This window comes from Rhinolophus sinicus, linkage group LG02 (assembly GCF_036562045.2).
Source record: "Rhinolophus sinicus isolate RSC01 linkage group LG02, ASM3656204v1, whole genome shotgun sequence".
Lineage (NCBI taxonomy): Eukaryota > Metazoa > Chordata > Mammalia > Chiroptera > Rhinolophidae > Rhinolophus > Rhinolophus sinicus.
Window position 1 is genome coordinate 171,574,499 of NC_133752.1, and position 18,259 is coordinate 171,592,757.

The 18,259-nt window shown below is 40.5% G+C and overlaps 2 protein-coding genes across 3 annotated transcripts in view; one reads left to right on the plus strand and one right to left on the minus strand.

Moving 5' to 3' along the window:
• The window catches only part of PDE6H (phosphodiesterase 6H), a 143,628-nt gene that overhangs the window by 15,095 nt on the left and 110,274 nt on the right, over positions 1 to 18,259 (minus strand). The window lies entirely within an intron of this gene.
• On the plus strand, positions 1,857 to 18,199 carry ARHGDIB (Rho GDP dissociation inhibitor beta). Of its 2 annotated transcripts, none has more exons than XM_019744750.2 (6): positions 1,857 to 2,014; positions 10,657 to 10,840; positions 11,505 to 11,588; positions 13,653 to 13,729; positions 16,834 to 16,897; positions 17,520 to 18,199. In XM_019744750.2, exons 2-6 carry the CDS (start codon positions 10,663 to 10,665, stop codon positions 17,717 to 17,719), a joined length of 603 nt encoding a protein of 200 aa, XP_019600309.1. In that variant the 5' UTR covers positions 1,857 to 2,014; positions 10,657 to 10,662; the 3' UTR covers positions 17,720 to 18,199. The 2 variants fall into 2 exon arrangements, with proteins under 2 accessions (XP_019600309.1, XP_019600310.1); XM_019744751.2 differs by lacking the exon at positions 1,857 to 2,014 and adding an exon at positions 2,219 to 2,363.

An 18,259-nucleotide genomic window follows, 5' to 3' on the forward strand; every position in this document is an offset into this window, starting at 1 on the left:
ATGGAAGGTTTGCCTAGAATGTACCCTTCAGTCATATACTATAAGAGCAAAGAAAAGCTGGAAAATACTTCAAAGATTTGATCGTTTTTCTGGAAATTCCTCTGCAGGTTTCTAAATTCTGTTGATATCATTTGGCATTACACAGTTAAGAGCCTTAACGTAAGAGCATTATTACTACCATGACAGGCATTGGTAGCAAGAGAATTTGATGAAAGTTATGAATGCTCTCTCCTCACCCAATAAACATACACACACTGCACACACACATACTGATTTTGTGGACATTTCTTAAGGGGCTTCCATACCTTCCAACATCTGTGCAGAAAGCAGTGCATTAAGAAAATTGTGACGATACATTGGGCTTAGCAGAAAAAAAAAAGAAAAAGCCCTGTTTGACTAGTGAGGTCTTTTTCCCTAATAGCATAAGAGTAGCACATAGACCATGAATCTACCATTTTGATTTTTAAATCTTTCTTGTTCCAAATAATTTATTCTACCCATGTTATTTTTTAATTGTCTGTCTCCCTTAGCATGTAAGATCCACAGGAGAGCAGAGATTTTGTCTATTTTCTACTGCTCTCACCAGTGCTTAGAACAGTACCTGGAAGAAACGAGGGACTCAGCTAATGTCATTGAAAGAACTGTGTCCCGTCTTGAGCTGCAAAATGTACTGTCTTCCGTGTAAATTAATATTCACTTTTATTTATAATACAGTCAGACACTTTGTTTCAAGTGCTATCTTCTACTTATATCATTCTGAAATTTATAACTAAATCTGTATTTGGTTTTCTACACTTTTACTAATTTTTAATTATATACTCTTTTCCTTTTTATACTTTTATAGATTAATCTCTTTTCTCCCACCAAATGACCACCATCTCCTTGATTGTTTCAGTTACACTAAGGACAGAATATGTCTGGTGGCATCAATTTACAGAATGAACTAAACAAAATGCAGTACGTTTAAATGACAGCAAAATAAATGTCAGTTACTCCAAATATACTTGCTTGATTAGTCAGCTCTAAACCTATTGAAACAATGTAAATACTGGTATTGAGCTATTAATATCAATAAGAATTTATTATAGGCAGCATCTATGGAAATGAGTAAAGTGGCTTGGGTGCTTAAAAACTTTGTTACCTCGAATGGTTTAAATATGGCCTCTGCAACTTGTTCCCACTTAAATTACTTCACAAACCATTTCCTCAAATATGGTACAAAGTCAATTTTAGCACTTGTTAAATTATCACAAATTCTGAGGCAGAAGACTATGAATTAATGAAGTTTTACTTTATTTTGTAATTTTCATTCTTAGGTTTAATTCAAAGCAGTACTTTGGCCTTTTTTAATTTAAAAAGAAAAAGTGGTGAAAAATGGCAACAAATAACCTTTGGTTGTTTGTGTTGCAATACAAAGCTGCCTCTTGAAATTATGACCAACAAAATTCTAAAGCTCTGTTTAAGGACAAAATTTAAAATTTAGGGCGAAATATATGCAGTTAACATACATAGTTTCTTGACACCCTACATTCACTGCCAGCAAACTTTCAACGTATCTGGCTGATAAAGAAGCTGGCAGAGACCCCACAGGAACAGAAGTTAGTGATACAAAGTAAAGCCTGTGAATGAATTCATTGCTACTAGTTTTAGACTAGTTGTCTCGGTATGCTTATGTACTGAAATGACTTGATTTTTAGATATAGCCACACAATTATTCATAGCACTCATAGCTATAGGCTGCATAGCCTTACATGAACATCCACACATATCCATGTTCACATGGGCAGTCATGCTCCCACATGTGCCAATAATTGACAAGAATGCTGCTCAGAGTTAGCTGATCAAGAGATATGCAGTGCAGAACAGGATTTGAGACAGCCCAGGGTTTCCTCTTCTAGTAGGTTTAAAAAAAATTTTTTTTTCTCACTAACTTCCTTCCTGTTCTAACTGCCAGTACTCAGAAGTCAGAGTTGAGAGACAGAAGCACCCCGGACAGAGACGTGAACCACTGAATGTAAGTTGAAATACCGCAGGGTGGGGGAGGCTACAGGTGGGCACAGAGAAATATTGGAAATCTTTAAACTAGGCTACAACCCTATCTCTACAGTTTATTTATTTTTTTTTTAGAGTGGTGGTTCCTCTTTAAAACAAACGATGATAAGAAAGCACTAGTAAGAAAGCTGCTGGGACAGTTCTGCATAGAAGGGGAAGTGAGAGCAGGGAATGGTGGCAATGACTCAGGGAGGCAACTTGGTGAGGGAGCGGAGCGTGGGTGCTGCAGCCCCGGAGATGAAATCCTGACTGTTCTGGAGCTGGGCTATGAATAAAGCCACCGGGAGGTGCCCGAAGGGGTTTCCTACAAGGTAGGAGCAGGCATCAGGCCAAACTTAGAAGCAAAAAGACTGTAGATCCGAACTGATATGGAACGTGTTGGTGGATGGTGGGTTGGTGCTGGGGTGGAGATGTGTGGTTTCCTGTTTTTAAGTAGATTTAAAGAGACTGGTTGAACAGGAAAAAAAAAAAAGGTCCAAAGCTGTCAAACATTAAACCATTTTCCACTAAAGAATTTTTCTGGTGATATAAGAGAAAGACATACTGAAAGCCTCCCTTAGAGTACGATGGAATTTAACTATCGAGAGGGAAGTACAGTAGAATGCACTCTTATTTACTCATCAGTCACCCAGGGATAAAATTACTACCACTAACAAAAACCGTGCATTAAATTCCTGCAGTGAGATGGGCGGAAAGATCATTGCTGTTGTTGCCACAGTATAGGGCTTTACATCTGTGAGAACTAAAAGCAAACACAGAAGACACCAACTAATTTAAGAGAGAGATTCTAGAAAAATTCAAGTGGGCCCAGTCAGGACACCTGGTCAGCGTGCCTTCAAACTGTCAAGGTCATAGTTTGGCCGCCATTAAAAGTGCTTCAGGCATGACATGAAATACTTTCTTCCTTTTTCGAGGACAGCCTAGTCAGCATGTTTTATAAAGGTAGTTTGCAATTAAACTCTAGGCTTCCGGTAACCTGTGGTGTGGGTCTGATAAACCCAGAGCTGTCCTTCTGTTCAAGGTGGGAGGAAGCAGGCTGCTGTCACATGGAGCTCCCATAGTCCCCCAGGGTTAGCACATTGGGTCCTCACGGCAGGGATGATCGGGCAAGGGAAATCAAGAGGTCTGTGTAAGCTCTGGGGGGATCGGTCACAGGTGTCACTCATCCCTGCCATTGCTTTGTTTTATTAAATTAACAAGAACATATCCTTCCCAAACCCAGATCTCACACCAGTAGTAACAAGATTATCTTACCCTTTTGTGAGATGTGTAGAATCCTAAGAGAACAGTTCATTCTCCACCCATGTGACTTACACAAATCCAGCCCATGCAGAATAACCATGTTATAGCCAAACAAAAACTGGCTGGCATCTCCCAGGCAGGGGAAGGTGGTTCTTTGTCTGGACAGCGTGAGTTTGTTCCTAGGGAAGTATGTTCTGAGCAACATAAAGATTCTCTTTTCAGCGGAAGCTCAGCACGGCCATGTCAGTGTAGCAGAAAAAATGAGGGCCTGGGCCAATGTATGGGAGCACAGGACATCACAAACTTCAGTGACCAGGGAGAGAGATATCCTGAGGATTAAACATTAAGCAGATAGAGAGCCAACATATGTGAGGTGCCTTCTGTGTGTCAGGCCTGGTGGTTAAAACTTTTAAATTTGAATCCTGAGAGGACACAGGGAGGACAGTAAGCCTCACAAGTGTTAAGTGATTTGACTGCTGGGAAAAAGAAAAACAAGAGCTACAATGCCTCAGAAGGAAGGACATTTTAGGAAATGTCCCATGGGACGAATGTTCTTTAATCTCACATTCTGAGCATCCTCATTCTTGGGTCAGTGTTATCACTGCCCAGGATCCTGGATTAGAGTCCTCACTGGCAATTCGAGAGATAGGTCTCATGTTGCTCCTGAAACTTCAACATTTATCCATTCAATAAACACTTACTCAATCATTCTGTGCTGTGTTACTTACTCTGGTTTCCACAGCTAGAGCTGGTAAAAATCCACTTAATTTTCTTAAAAGGGTTGATATTCTAACCACAAGTGGTAATAAAAATTCTTTACTTCTCTCTAATTTTTCATGCTTCATTTAAAACTGTATTGCATTACTGAAGTATAATCTTTTGCCTCATAAGGGCTTCCTTAATGCAGTTTTCTTTAAGGATTATTTAAAATAAATATTTGTGAAAATACCTAGCACAGTGACTTCAGTTTAAGGAGAGGTGAGTTCTCCCTCCGTTTGCATCTGAATCTGGAACAGAAGAGTATATACTACAATGAATGTGCAAACAAGAAATAATGTACTGTTTCTCTTACCAAAGGAAATCTTAAAGAATTCTGCTTCTAGTAATTTGTACCTTCCTCGGGGTTGATTACAATGTTTATTGTATCTAAAAAGACGCTGTCCTCTCAGGCTCTGGGTTGGTTCTTCTCATTCAGCTTTGCAGCTTCAAATGTTCCTCGCGGGGCTGAAGTGGTAGAGAGCAGCCCTGAGGATCCCAGGAAGCACCAATGCCCTCGTGTCACTAGGGAAACCTGAGACAGCAGGGAGGACTCCAGAACCCAGACAGCTTCTGGTGTCCCAAGGGATACACAAATAAGCCAAATCACTAGGCAGGTGGTAATGCAGACCTAAATCCTTGACTAGCTCTGAAATGTCGGCAGTCCTTCAGACATGGCTCAACAATCCATGACCTGCTCTAAAGCTGCAGTCCCAGATATGGGGAGTGTAGCACAGAATCTAGTCAGTGTGTGTGTGTGTGTGTGTGTGTGTTGACAGGGTGCGGGAGAATGCTGTTATTTACTTACATAGGTACTTCTCTGATGGAAAGCCCCTACTTCTGGTACTTCCACATTTCTCTCTCTCTCTCTCTCTCTCTCTCTCTCTCTCTCTCTCTCTCTCTCTCTCTCTCTCTCTCTCGTCTGCCTCTTTAATCTAATATTCATGGCCCATGCTTGTAGATGCCTGATCTGGCAACTTTCGGCCATGAATCAAGTCTCCACAGTATTTTGCTCCCAGACTCAGACTGAATTCTCTCCATTAGCTATGCCTGTGTTTTCTATCCTTTCTCATCATTCACAGAGCGACCTCTGGCTTCAATTAGGAAAGGGAGTAATAAATAGAATCTAAAATTAAATTGTTCATGTGAAAGTTTTTTTAAAGACATAGAATAGTGACAGTCCATTTCAAGGTTGATTCAGTTAATAAACAATCCTTGCAATTCCCAGATTTTCGTCTCTTCCGTGCTCCTCAAAGAAACAAAATCTATTTTTAAGGCGGAAGGAGTGGATATTGTCAACACTGCAAATCCAAGGGAAAGCATTCAGTACCTGGGCAGTCAGTTACTTCGCTTCACTGAAACTATGCCACAAAACAGACAGCATTGCAGGGAAGGGAGGAGAGGAAGGGAACGCAAAGTTATTGAACATCTACTCTTGACAAGTATCGTCCTAGAATTTTTCATACGTTTTCTCCAGCTCTTCAACCCCATAAAGAAAGATTATCATTCCTACCTTACTGGTGGAAAAACTGGACTCAGTGAGATTAAAAACTTGCTTAATGCCTGTAATAAGTCAAGTGCAAAACCACATTTTGAATCTCTCCTCCATCAGACTCAAAGTGCATGTTCCAGTAGACGTGAAGATCACCTTTCTCTAAATTAGGTGATTTGTTTCATCTACACTCAAAAGAGTTTCATCTTTTCTTGCCCTCAACATATTTGTAACTGCATTAACAAACCAAACAAGTGTGCCCTGTCCTGAGATTGGTGTAAATTCATAAGTCTTTCACTTTCAGTGCCTTGGAAATCCCACTGAATTTGCAAGGGAAAACACAAATTTGTGCTAAGTCATACTCATGCCGCGAGTAGCCATCTTAATTTAACATGGCATTTTAATTGAGCCGGAAAAGATTAAGACTCTACCTCACACTTCTAATCCTTGATATTGTTTCACTGAGTAGCAGACATGGGAGTATGAGGGTTCCACTGTGAAAATCCATCTGTGTAAGCATCTGGGATGCAGAAAATAGAGCTAACTGGAGTAGTAAGCACATGAAAAGAAGCCATATGTGCTTTAGGGCCTGACAGAGCCCATATGAACCTCGATATAAATGTTAATTCTCCATTTCACCTTTCCTGTATAAAGACCCAAGGTCAAAAACAACATACAACAAAGCAAACAAGCAAAACAACCCTGCACTTTGTGGAACAGTGGGCAACTGAAAGGTGAGAAAAGCCCAACCAAAATGTTCTATGCTGATGGGCTGATTTCTCCCCGACCCCACCTCCATTTCCTCCTTTTCTTTCTCATTGCATAGACTTCTTTGAAGGAGCACTAGAGTCTCTGAATTAAGAAAAGACCTCAGAAATCTTCTAAGGCAACGATTTCATTTTGCAGAAGACGAAACTAGAGCTCAGACAGGTTGAGACTTGTGCAAGGTGACATGGGGGCAGAATTGCACTGACTCTCTTTTTGTGACACTTCCCTGCTTTGCTATCACCGTTCCTGCAGTGTTGCAAAGAATCATTTACCTCTGCCAGTGCACCCCTGGAGAGATTCCCAAAATAACGAACGAGCTCTATGATTTCATTATTATTTCTTGATAAAGATAACTGAAGCAACCGAGTGTACTGCCTACAAGTCAGACAACCTGCCCTCTGCCCTTTACACACTATGTCTTCTTGGGCAAGTTATTTACCTGAATCTGTAGAAGAGTTTCCTGATCTGTAGTGAGGACTAAGTGAAATTATCCTCATGAAAACATTTAGTACCTTTGTATGATAACTATTATAATTATCATCAGCAATAATAAAGCCAGTTGTTTTTTAGATGATGAGATTAGAAAGTAGGCTATAGAATTTCCATAAAAGTTCTGTTTTTCACTTTAGCAAGCACCCAAAAATGAAGTATAAATTTTAAAAAAACTGACATTTGTGGCTAAATATACACATATGTATATAGTTTGGGAAATTACTGTCAAACTATATAAACCATTTATGACTAAGGCTTTGGGAGAGTTCATGGGTCCCCAGAGATGAATTGTGAAATTTAAAATGCAGCATCTTTTGAGAATTCGCATGAATTTGAAATACTAAAACAGAAATAGATAGTCTCTTATATACACAGTAACAGAAATTAGGTAACTGAATGGCAACTTAGCTGACACTGCACGTCAGGAGAAACAGCAGATAGAGGCCTTAGAAAATGAAAGCACCTAGAGATGGTCTGCTCTCACCCCTTGCCACCCAAGATGAGGAAAGAAAGATCCACAGTAGTGGAAACATTTGCTGGGGTGGGGGTCACAGCTAGTTAGTTAGTGTCAAAGCAAGAACCAAAACCACATGTGGAGAGGCCTAGTTCAGCAAAGAGATAATTATCCAAAATCAAGTAGATTGACCACAGAATGCTCCCTGGGCACCTTTGCTCCTCTGCCAGGCTGTGTGGTCATGCCCCCTCAGATGCAAGTGTTACCTGATATCTGCTCCTGCTTCCACATACCCAATATTCATAGACATTGTCCTTGGTTTGAGGCTAAGCTGTGTCATTGATCTGGCGAGGCCTCAAAGAGAAGCAAGTTTCCTCAACTTTTTGCTTCATGTTTCAAAAAGCTACAGTTTCGAGGTCATGTTCCTAATCTTGGGCTTCAGGAAAGTCTCTGAAGGACTTCAGGGGTCCATGAACCCCTGGATCGATGCACAGTTTCATGGGCTTATTCCTTTTTTTCTTTTAAAAGGACCATGACTTTTATCAGATGTTTAAAGAGACCTGTAATCTCCAAAAATTGGTCAAACAATCTGCGTCTTTTTAGTACAGTTAGATTGCTCACCCTCCAACCCCTCTCCACTTTGGAGAGCAACTTCAACATCAGTATGTGCTAAAGCATAGTGTCTTGTAAACAGTAGGTGCTCACAAAATACTTGTGACCCTAATTTTGCTTTTTTCCTTGAGAACTGCTTTTCCAGTCCTTTATTTGCCATATTATGATTTTCATCTCTTTTTAATTAGCTTTCCAGAATGAGCTGGTCTGGGCAGCTGGTCTCACATCTCTTTTTCTTATGCTATATAATTAGAGCAAATTATTTTAATGTGGTCCTGGCTTTCCTCTTTTTCACTGCAACCATTTCATACAGTAATCCCATATTATCCTCTACTCTTCAATATCATTAAATAAATTGCTGTCTCATTTTTATGAAGCAATTATTGCATCTGATTGCAAAGAACCAAGGAAATTTATAACTGGCATAAGTCTCATATTTATTAATAAGTTGATCGAGATCTAGAAGACAGATCAATGATCTTGCCAGTGATCACACTGTTAGAGGTTAACAGATCCTGTCCTCTACCAAATCTTTCTGTCTGTCTCTCTCAATCTCTCTCCCTCATTCTCCTTTCAAAATTGAGATGCTAGAGTACAGAATTACAATTCCCTGCAGGTTACTGAAATCACCTTGAGCTAGGTAGTGGCTGGGTGCCTGTCATCATCTGATAGTCAGACTTCAAGCAGATGACTTGTTAGAACCAAGCAATATATTCTGGAAAGGCTTGTCCATGGGGCCTGAGATGCCCTCACCTGTACCTAACCTTCCTGATGCTCCATCCACAGGTGTGTTATGTGACCTCCACCCTTGGTATCTGACCAGGCTCCTGGCTGTCACCAAAAGAGAACCTGTCTCATCTGCTTAGTCTCTTCTGGGTTCCTCTTCATCTGCCACTTAATAATTGTAATCTACACCTCCACTTACTGCATCCTTCATCATTTTTCCAACCAGTTCATTCACTTTCCCTGAGTGTTGTTTGGAATACAAGTTGAGTTAATGACTATGTTTATTGTGCTGTTTTCTAGAAGCTCAGCTTTGAGTGGTGCTACTTCTTCAGCTGAAGCAAGAGTTGCCATAGGAACAGGCCTACATATTTCCTTCCTGCACAGGAAGTGGACCTAGGCATTGCAATGCTGTTTTCAGGGTTGATCAGGCTCATAGTATTTAGCTTGCTATTTTGCTAGGAGAGAATTAATGAGCCGAGAGAGATCATTTCTTTTTCTCTTCTTTTTTCTGTTAACATTGTTTTTGCTTGGCTTTACTTCCTAATTATTTTTCTTCCTGTTGCCAATGATAGTGACATCGAAACTCAAAACTACAACCAATTTTGGCCAGAGATAGTTTCACTCTCAGGGCACTTTATAGGGTTTTGCAGTCACTCAGGATGAGATGTGACGATATTGTCTTATAGTTGTACCACTTTGGAGCAATGAAGCCTTTAGCTATAGGCAGGGGAGGAGTTATCTTTAGGGTGGAACTGAAGGAAATCAGGACATGATCTCCTTGCCCATATATCTCCCTTGTTTCCCCAAATCGCTCCATTGTTGCCAGCCACGAGGGCCTGAAATTATTCCAGTAGTTTCTTCCTCTTCATTAGGACATTGCATCTCATCCAGCTTTGAGAAGTTGGGCAATTCTCTTAACCTCTGGGTTCAATTTTCTCAATGATTAGATGAGGGATTGGAATATATCACCTCAAAGGTTCATCTCGGCTATGAAAAGCTCTTACTATGAAAAGCTCATGCCCTAAGGGAATAATTTTTAGATCTATTATTTAGTCATTAACACTTAAGTGAATAATTAGATCTCCCTTCAATTTTTTAAACACAAAACAAGTAAATGTAGATGATGACAGAAGTAGACAGACTTCAGGGTATGCCCACGTGAGGTCTTAGAGCATGGTCACTGGAAATCTGAGGGTGGAGGGTTGGGGTACTAAAAAGGAGGTGAGTCCAAAAAGGGGGGATAGATGGAAGGGTAGTAAAGACATAGTTATAGTTTTGTCTGGAGAAATTTAAAGAGTATTTTGCTATTTTGTGTCAACTCAGAAGAATAGATGATTTTTACATATGGAACCTAATAAATCGATCAATGAATGCTAATAAAATGCTTGAAGTAGTCAAGTGTTACGGGAGATTCAAGAGAAACACAGAACCTAGTACGTGCCCTGAAGGAATTATGAGCAGTATTGGGTAGAAACCATTCAGACACCTTGGGAGATATCACAGGGGTCCACACTTCTCATGAGTCACCTTTGAGGTATTGCAGGAGTTCAGGGAAAGATGCAATTGATGGGAAAAAGCCCATTAATTGGGCTTCTTGGGCAAGTACTCCATCTATCTCTTGGAACCATCACAAGGGGGTCTGTGCATGCTGCCAGCTTTGACACTAGCAAAGCTGGCTGGATTTGGAGGACTGTGATAATTTCTGTAACTGTTTGAACTGGGGCTATTCGCTCAGTATTCAGGCCTGCTTGTGTTATGTTACTTCACTTGTACTATGCAACTCACAAATGCTTCATTTCTTTTTTATCGGTTTTATTCAGTGAATAGGAGGAACTTGTCACAGAATGCGAAAATTTAGGCATGTCAGAAAAAAGGCTGGAAAGTATTATATTCTTATTTCATGAAATAGAATGAGGTGGAATTAGGGGAAAATATCCTGAGAAATCTCTCACAATTACAGAAGTCCATTAGGGCAAAGAAGGTGCTAACAAAAGCCCCGTAAATATTGTTCATACCTACTGACTTTTGGCTAATGGACGATTGTCCTCTCTCTCTGAAACAGATCAAAATGACTGAAAAGGCCCCAGAACCACACCTGGAAGAGGATGATGACGAGCTGGATGGCAAGCTCAATTACAAGCCTCCACCTCAGAAGTCCCTGAAAGAGCTGCAGGAGATGGACAAAGATGATGAAAGTCTAATTAAGTACAAGAAAACGCTCCTGGGGGATGGTCCTGTGGTGGCAGGTGTGTGTGTACGGGGATGGGGGTCAGGTGGAGGGTCCCGGATAAGGCATTCAGGCTATTCAGTAGCCAGTGCAAAGGCAAGGCTACCAAGTGCTTCCAGGGTGAAGTGAGTGACACACAATTTATATACGCTGAATAAAGTTAAGAACTGTATAACTAAGTCTTCTTTGGAGACAAGGTGCAAGTCTTCATTGAAACAAGCAAAAATAACACATAGGGAGGACTGAGAAAGAATTTCAGCCTACCACCTAGAATTCTATTCTCTCCATTCTCACTCACATTTTCTCTCCTTCTTCTCTTTCTCCACCTCACTCCTAACCTAACTTTTCGTCTCTTCCACATACACAATGGCAGACTAAGACATGGCCCAAAGGTATGGATGCGCAGGGCCCAACTAGTAGAATCCCTAGCCATAACCACTCAAGAAATGTTCACTGCTAAGTAAGGTGGATCCATAAGTACTTGCAGCAGAAATGGTATCGCTGTAATTCATAAGGACAGTAAGACCACGTGAGGTGAATCTGCCACTTCCATTTTCTGTTTCTACTGCAGATAGAGATTATCAATTTTCTTTTTATGTTCTCTCTCTCCTACTTGGAATGCACACGCACACTGTACACACATGTCTCTTCCTTGTGCTTACATTCCCTTTTGAATCCTGCAGATCCAACAGCCCCCAATGTCACTGTCACCCGCCTTACCCTGGTTTGTGCAAGTGCCCCAGGACCAATCACCATGGACCTCACTGGTAAGTGGACACATCTGTTCTGTTCAAAGGAGCTAACGATATAACTGGGAAAACTTGTCCTTTGTTCCTTGTCCCAGCAGGAGAAACCCTAGTAAGGTGAACCCCAGAGATACATATGCTGGGACCAGCTCACACATCACAGCTCTCAGGGTGCATAGTATTTACCATGCTCAATCAAAAGCCCAACCTCTGTCTCTAGTTCATTGAAGAGTGTGCGGGCATAAGTAAGTACTGGATATATTTACTTGTGTCATGTTTACCTCCGATTTTTATCTGCACACGATAGATAGCAAGAGAATTACTATTCATGTAAAAGTTTTAAAGTATTAAGAAGCAAGCTGTATGCTTCTGGAATTGTATTATTCATACAGTCTAAACATCAAAGCAAGTATTTATCTTATATCAGCTGTAGAACTTACCTGAAGACAAGTAGCAATCTAAAACCTCCCAAATAATGCTAGGAATTCCACTGTTAAACATATAATTGTAGCTTAAAGTTCTGATTCTTTTAAATAAGCATTCCCCCTCCCCCCAAAAAATGTACAAATTAAGATGTTATTTTCTTTCACTTTATTGTAATAAGAGTCAAGTCCTTTCCTGAGACTTAAGTCTTGAGGAGATAAGGAGAGACTGGGAAGATGAGTAGTTGGAGAAATGGGCATCTCAGAGAACTAAAGAAAGGGCCACAAAGCTAGGAATTTGGGCGCATTAAAGGCAGGTATTTAGTGAAGGAAAAAACACATATATAATATTATATCCACATATATATACATTATATATATATGGATATATATATATATATATCCAGATTCAAAAAATGGATCATGACACAGAACAAAGTAGACTCTAGAACAGTAGGCTTAGGAACAAAGTAGTTCCCCTCTTGCAGGAATTAACTACTCTTTACCTTAAAAGGGCTTTTTTGTCAGAGGGAGGAAATCAGAGGCTGAGAAGACACACTTCCTCTTCAACTGAAATCATTAGAGCAGACACAAATTCAACTACCCCCACAATCTAGCATCTCTCCGGGAGAGAAACTCTCTCACCAGGACTCAGGCCTCTTCCTGTGTGAAATTGTGTAATGTTACCAGGTACAGATGTTATTTTGCAAGATAAGGTCTGAATTAGCACTGAGGAAATTTGTTCTCTTTAGAAGAGTTTGGTTGATATTGCAGGGAAAATTTGGTCTCTATTCCTTTCCCAGCAGCAGGAAACCCAACTTTGGTTTTCTGATACTGGCACCAGCTCTGTGCATGAAGCATGTACAGAACTGTGCAAAACACACACATACACACATACACGCACGCGCACACACACACACACTCATTCCTGAATGTCAAATTACACAGGATCAATTGGGCAAAGAACAGAGAATGATTACTTCTCTAACCGGGGTGCAGGAATTAAGGGCAGATTCCAGTTTTACGGGGCTTTTATAACTTAAGTGACTTTCCTTAAGGAAAATAATATGCAATTGCAAATACAAATTCAAAATCAAGTACAAAGTGAAAATTCATTTAGAATGATAAAAAAGAACCAAAGCAAGTAAAAGTTTAAAAGTTACAAAATGCCACAAACATGACCACATCTACAAAACAAATAGCTGGTACTTTTATATAATATTTTCCCTATATTTCTTTATTTGAGACGTAGGGGCATATTCTTTGTCTTTTCGTTTGACTGCAATATGTAATGTCATTTGCAATAGAGAGAATGGAAAGGTAGTTCAGACTTTCCTCTGGGATAGTTGATTAACGCTTGTTTTTATTATTGACAATTAGAAAAAGACTTACTTTTGTACATAACTTATTACTGATAACGTCTTGTATATTCTTAGGGTCGTTGTCAAATTATATCCCATTTCTTTCATTTGTAGCTATAAGATTCCAGGCATTTCAAGGGTGTGTTTGTGCAGTCAGTAACCTCCAGTACTTGAGCTGACAGCCCTATGGACCATGGTGCCCTGAAGGGCCCAGTAAACAGCTCTGGAGCTTGAACTTCATTGATCTGTATGTCTCCCTCTGAGGAAAATAAAGTCTTTCTAATTAAACTCCACCTCTACAGGTGATCTCGAGGCCCTCAAGAAAGAGACTTTTGTGCTAAAGGAAGGTGTTGAATATAGAGTCAAAATTCACTTCAAAGTAAGTACTTTGCCCTGTATGTTTTTATAAAACTTAAGTCCTTCCTATAATCAGAGGAAGAAAGAATCAAATTTCTTGCATTATCGTGTTGGCAAACCTTTTGTTCGTTTGTTTTCTCTGCACCTGGACTATGCTCTCCCCGACTCCGGGCCCTACTGTTGAGACCCACTCTTGCTTCCTGCCTTTTCCCAACCAGGACCCTCTGCACTTAAGCCAATGGGATCTTCTCTCTGTGAATTTCTAATACGCCAATCCACAAGGCACACACTCCTCTGTTTTACATCATTTGTGTCCTTTCTGCCCTATACAGCCTAAGCACCTTGAGATAGGGAGAGATTACATATCCCCCGTTTCCAATATGTTACACAAAACTTTGTGAATGGTATATATTTAGTGAATATTTATTGAGAAATTCATAAATGAATGAATCAATTAATAGGAAAAGAAAGAACAAATAGAGTCTCAGCTCTACTTGCTCGGTAATTACATAAACCCAGGGAGTGTAGTCTTTGGTTAATAACTGGAAATTACAATTTAGGTGTGGAGCAGATGGAGATGTAAGTGCAAAACTGAATAGGAGATAAACTGACATATAGTGAATAGGCACATATAGTGAGCAGCCAAAATCAAGGAGAAAAATAACCTGGACTTTGAAACCAAAGAAGTCAGGAAGTCACTGCTTGCTCTCAATTGCTTATATTTGCTGTGGTTGCCCACTCAGCCATTTCCTCCACAGTACGGGCGCCACCAAGGAAGGCCCCACCTACCCCCCTATCTGCACACCAGGCCTTCTTCCCCCAGGTGCAGACTGTGATTCCAGGTCTAAGGACGATCACTCACCACATACAAACATGCCTCAAAATAATTTCATTCTGAAAACATGTGTTGATACCTCCTCTATAATAGACACTGAGCTATGGTTCACTTCCCTGTTTCCTGTAGTTCTATTTATTACTAAAGCACCTCAGAGTTTGGTGAGGCATTGTAACCAAATATGCCTAGAATAGGTTATACATCAGTCCAATGTTTTATCATGAATGCTACTGCCTTTATTTGTCAATTTAGTAAGCCAGTTTTTATCAAGTGAAACATGACAGGTAAATTTTTATGTGACTGATATGGGAAGGAAAGGTCTGGAGCATGGACTTCTGTTGGAAAGTCTGAGAAGGCTGAGTGGTGTGGGTTCTCAGTAGTCAGGGTTACACATTAAGGTGATGGAGGAGGAGGCACAGAAAGGGATTTTCACGTCACATTCACTGCAAGGTTTGGCCTTGTCTCTAACAGGAGAACCATCATTCTTTGTGTGTAACTCACACAAACCTGAACTACCCTGTGTCCTGTCCCAGCAAGGACCTATAGTTAGAAGAAACACCAGTTAAAAACTGAAAATAATTGAAAAAGCAATTTAAATCTTTACTGATATCTCTTGAAAAATATCGGAGAAGGTTTGCATTTGTAACACCAGCAACACATCCTAAATTCGTCTTTCTTTATCTCTCTTAGTTGTTCTCAGTGTTCTTTTCTTTCTCCCCTGAGACTTCACAACACTTTCCAAAATCTTGGCCTGGGATGGTTCTTTTACTCTCCCCCCCCCCCCACCCTTTTCCTTTGGCCTCCCAAAGAAATGCAGCTCTGATTTCTACAGCTCTCACTTCTATTCACGTCACCAAGGCTTCTTCCCCTGGTGTGGAAGAGTCAATGCAGAGGGACGTGCAAGCAGAGAACAAGAATACTAGAACTATCCATATTTTTCTTTCACCCATTTCAAACATGTTTATATTAAATGCACATTCTATGGAGCAATAGAAACACAGGAGACTCTGTTTTGAAGTCCTGATTGCTACTCCACCACCAGTCCTGTTTTTAGGTCTTTTTCCCAGCAGACCGCATCTCCTACTGGGCTCAAGGGACCAGCGTAGAGAATTCTAGAAAGATTCATTCATTTTCCCTATTCCTATGAGCCACATGTGGGAGTCGGAGTAATTAGGAAGTTTGCATTTCATTTTCTCACAATTTCTTCAATTAAGTTGTTTTCATTCTGTTGCAGATTGTACTGACAGTCTAGAACCTAATAAACTGGCCATAGTCACAGCTACGCTACCTCGCTACCAACAAAACAAAGTGTAGCACTGACTGATTGGTTTAATTATTTTGTCCAAAACATAAAGGGGAGAAATTATTTGAAGATTTAATTCTACTTAATTAATTATATTAATTATATAAATAAATTTTATGAAGAATTTTCTAATTCTTCATAGTGACAAACAGTGAACCAAGCCTTCCAGGTGATGATGCAATGTCCACTTTAATTTGTTTGTATAAACATGACCACTGAATAAAATTAATGGACAACCCAGTTCAATCCTAGGTAAAATGACTCATGGGAAAACAAAATGCTTGGACTCTATATTTTCATTCTGCTTTAGTGAATTTTTTTGAGAGGTCTGGGAAAGTGGCAAGACGTCAGACAATGTCTGAAAATGACAGACATCCAAAACACTTGCCAGACGCAAGTGGATTTCACCCGTTGTTTTTATATGGGAAGGATGTTTTTGTGTGGCCCCTCATCTCTAGACTCCAGTTATATTGCAACCATCTTCTAGACCTGATTTTCCATGATGGCTTTTCTCCTTGTTGTTTGTTTTCCTTATGCTAGGTGGATCATGTCTGAGGTTAGGATTTTCTGACGTTTACATAATATTTTCCATTGGTACCTTTGTAACCTTTTCTAAGACGAGGACCGTCTTCTGGCCAGCAGTATGAGGAAGGGGAAGCTCGAGACCATTCTTTGCACTATTGAGGAAGGAGAAATGTAACAAAGAACTTTGAGACCATGTTTTCATTAACCAGCTCCCTCCCCAAAACCCAGGATCCCAGTATCCGATTATTAAAAACAGACTGGCCACATTGAGTTTTGTGAATGCCTCTCTCTGTTCTCTGGCACACCGCCACACTCAATGATAATAGTAACATTTATTCTGAACTGAATTTCAGTCCTTTCATCCTCAGAGAAGACTCGGCTAGGTAGGATCAGAATGAATGATGAGTAAAAATGAAAGCGTCTTTTTAATCTGAATTGCTTGGATCCTTCCACCTACCTACAGGTGAACAAGGATATTGTGTCAGGCCTGAAATACGTTCAGCACACCTACCGGACTGGGGTGAAAGGTAAGGGGTCTCTACCTGACACCGTCCCAAAGCCTGCTTCCCCTGCTACTTAAACTTCTAGGTATTAGCAAATTTTAGGCATAACTCACTTACGAATCTGACAAAAGCTGTGGACACTCACCCTAGGAAAGGGCACAAAATACACCTTTGACCTAGATGTTAACGGGAAGGCCTCCATTCAGGAGACCCTAGATTAGACAGAGTTGGCACTGAGCTTCTGGAATTCAACTTTATCACTTACAAAGGGGACGAGTAATCAAGATAATTGTGAATAAAATAAAGTACATAAAAGTACTCTCAAAAGTTAAAAACTAAATAAATAAAGCAGTTCCCAGGCATAAAACATGGGTGTCAGAGAAATCCAAGACAGGAAAGTCTAATATAATTACATGTGTTTGTTGAGAATGGGAGTTGGGAGTAGCATGGAGGAGGGGGAGGCTGGAGGTGGATGTTAATTTCCTAAACAAAGACATAGAAACAAAAACAACAACAACAAAAAAAAAAACCCTCTTTCTAGAATTGAGAGATCTGTCTAATTGAAACCAATAATAGTACATTTAGGTAATGTGTTTGTTGTTCCTCTATTGGACTCTTATGCTAATGACCTTCTCCTTCTTCCCAGTGGATAAAGCCACGTTTATGGTTGGCAGCTATGGGCCTCGGCCAGAGGAGTATGAGTTCCTGACTCCGACTGAGGAGGCTCCCAAGGGCATGCTGGCCCGAGGCACCTACCACAACAAGTCCTTCTTCACCGACGATGACAAGCATGACCACCTCACCTGGGAGTGGAACCTGTCCATTAAGAAGGAGTGGACAGAATGAGCACATCCTCCCATCCCCAGCCCTACACTTGCCACCTGCAAGAACCCTTCTAGTCATGTCCTTTCTGATCACGGCGGGGCCCCACATTCTCCTATTGATGCATCTTCTCCCACACACTTTCTCAACATGGTCCCTAGCACTGGACGCTTAAAACCCAGGCTTTAATCCTGCCCACTTTTTTTGATTCCTCATCCTGGCCAGATCTTTGACGTTCTCCACCTCAACACACATTCATTTAATATTTCTTCTCTTTTTCCCATGTGAGCAACTAGAGGTCAGGAAATGGGCAAACGATTGATCACTACCCATCCCTTTGCCTGGGGTTCCAGTGCTCATTCCCAGCCCTGGGTTCTTCTGTGGTTGCTGCTGGCTCAGTGAAGGTTCCTAGTCACATTCCCTGCCCGTTAAGTTCTTCTTTTCTGGGAGACCATATAAACAGCACAAATGAGTAAAAATAAAACAATTGTATGACCTAACTGAGATCCGTGCTTCCCTATTTTCTTCGCTTGAACAAATATGGAACTGGATGGTTCACATTCG

Excerpts from the sequence above, each read along its gene's own strand:
- ARHGDIB (XM_019744750.2), top strand. The coding sequence starts at position 10,663 with ATGACTGAAAAGGCCCCAGAACCACACCTGGAAGAGGATGATGACGAG. Across the intron at positions 11,589-13,652 it reads AATCACCATGGACCTCACTG|GTGATCTCGAGGCCCTCAAG; the intron begins GTAAGTGGACAC and ends CCACCTCTACAG. Across the intron at positions 13,730-16,833 it reads GAGTCAAAATTCACTTCAAA|GTGAACAAGGATATTGTGTC; the intron begins GTAAGTACTTTG and ends ACCTACCTACAG.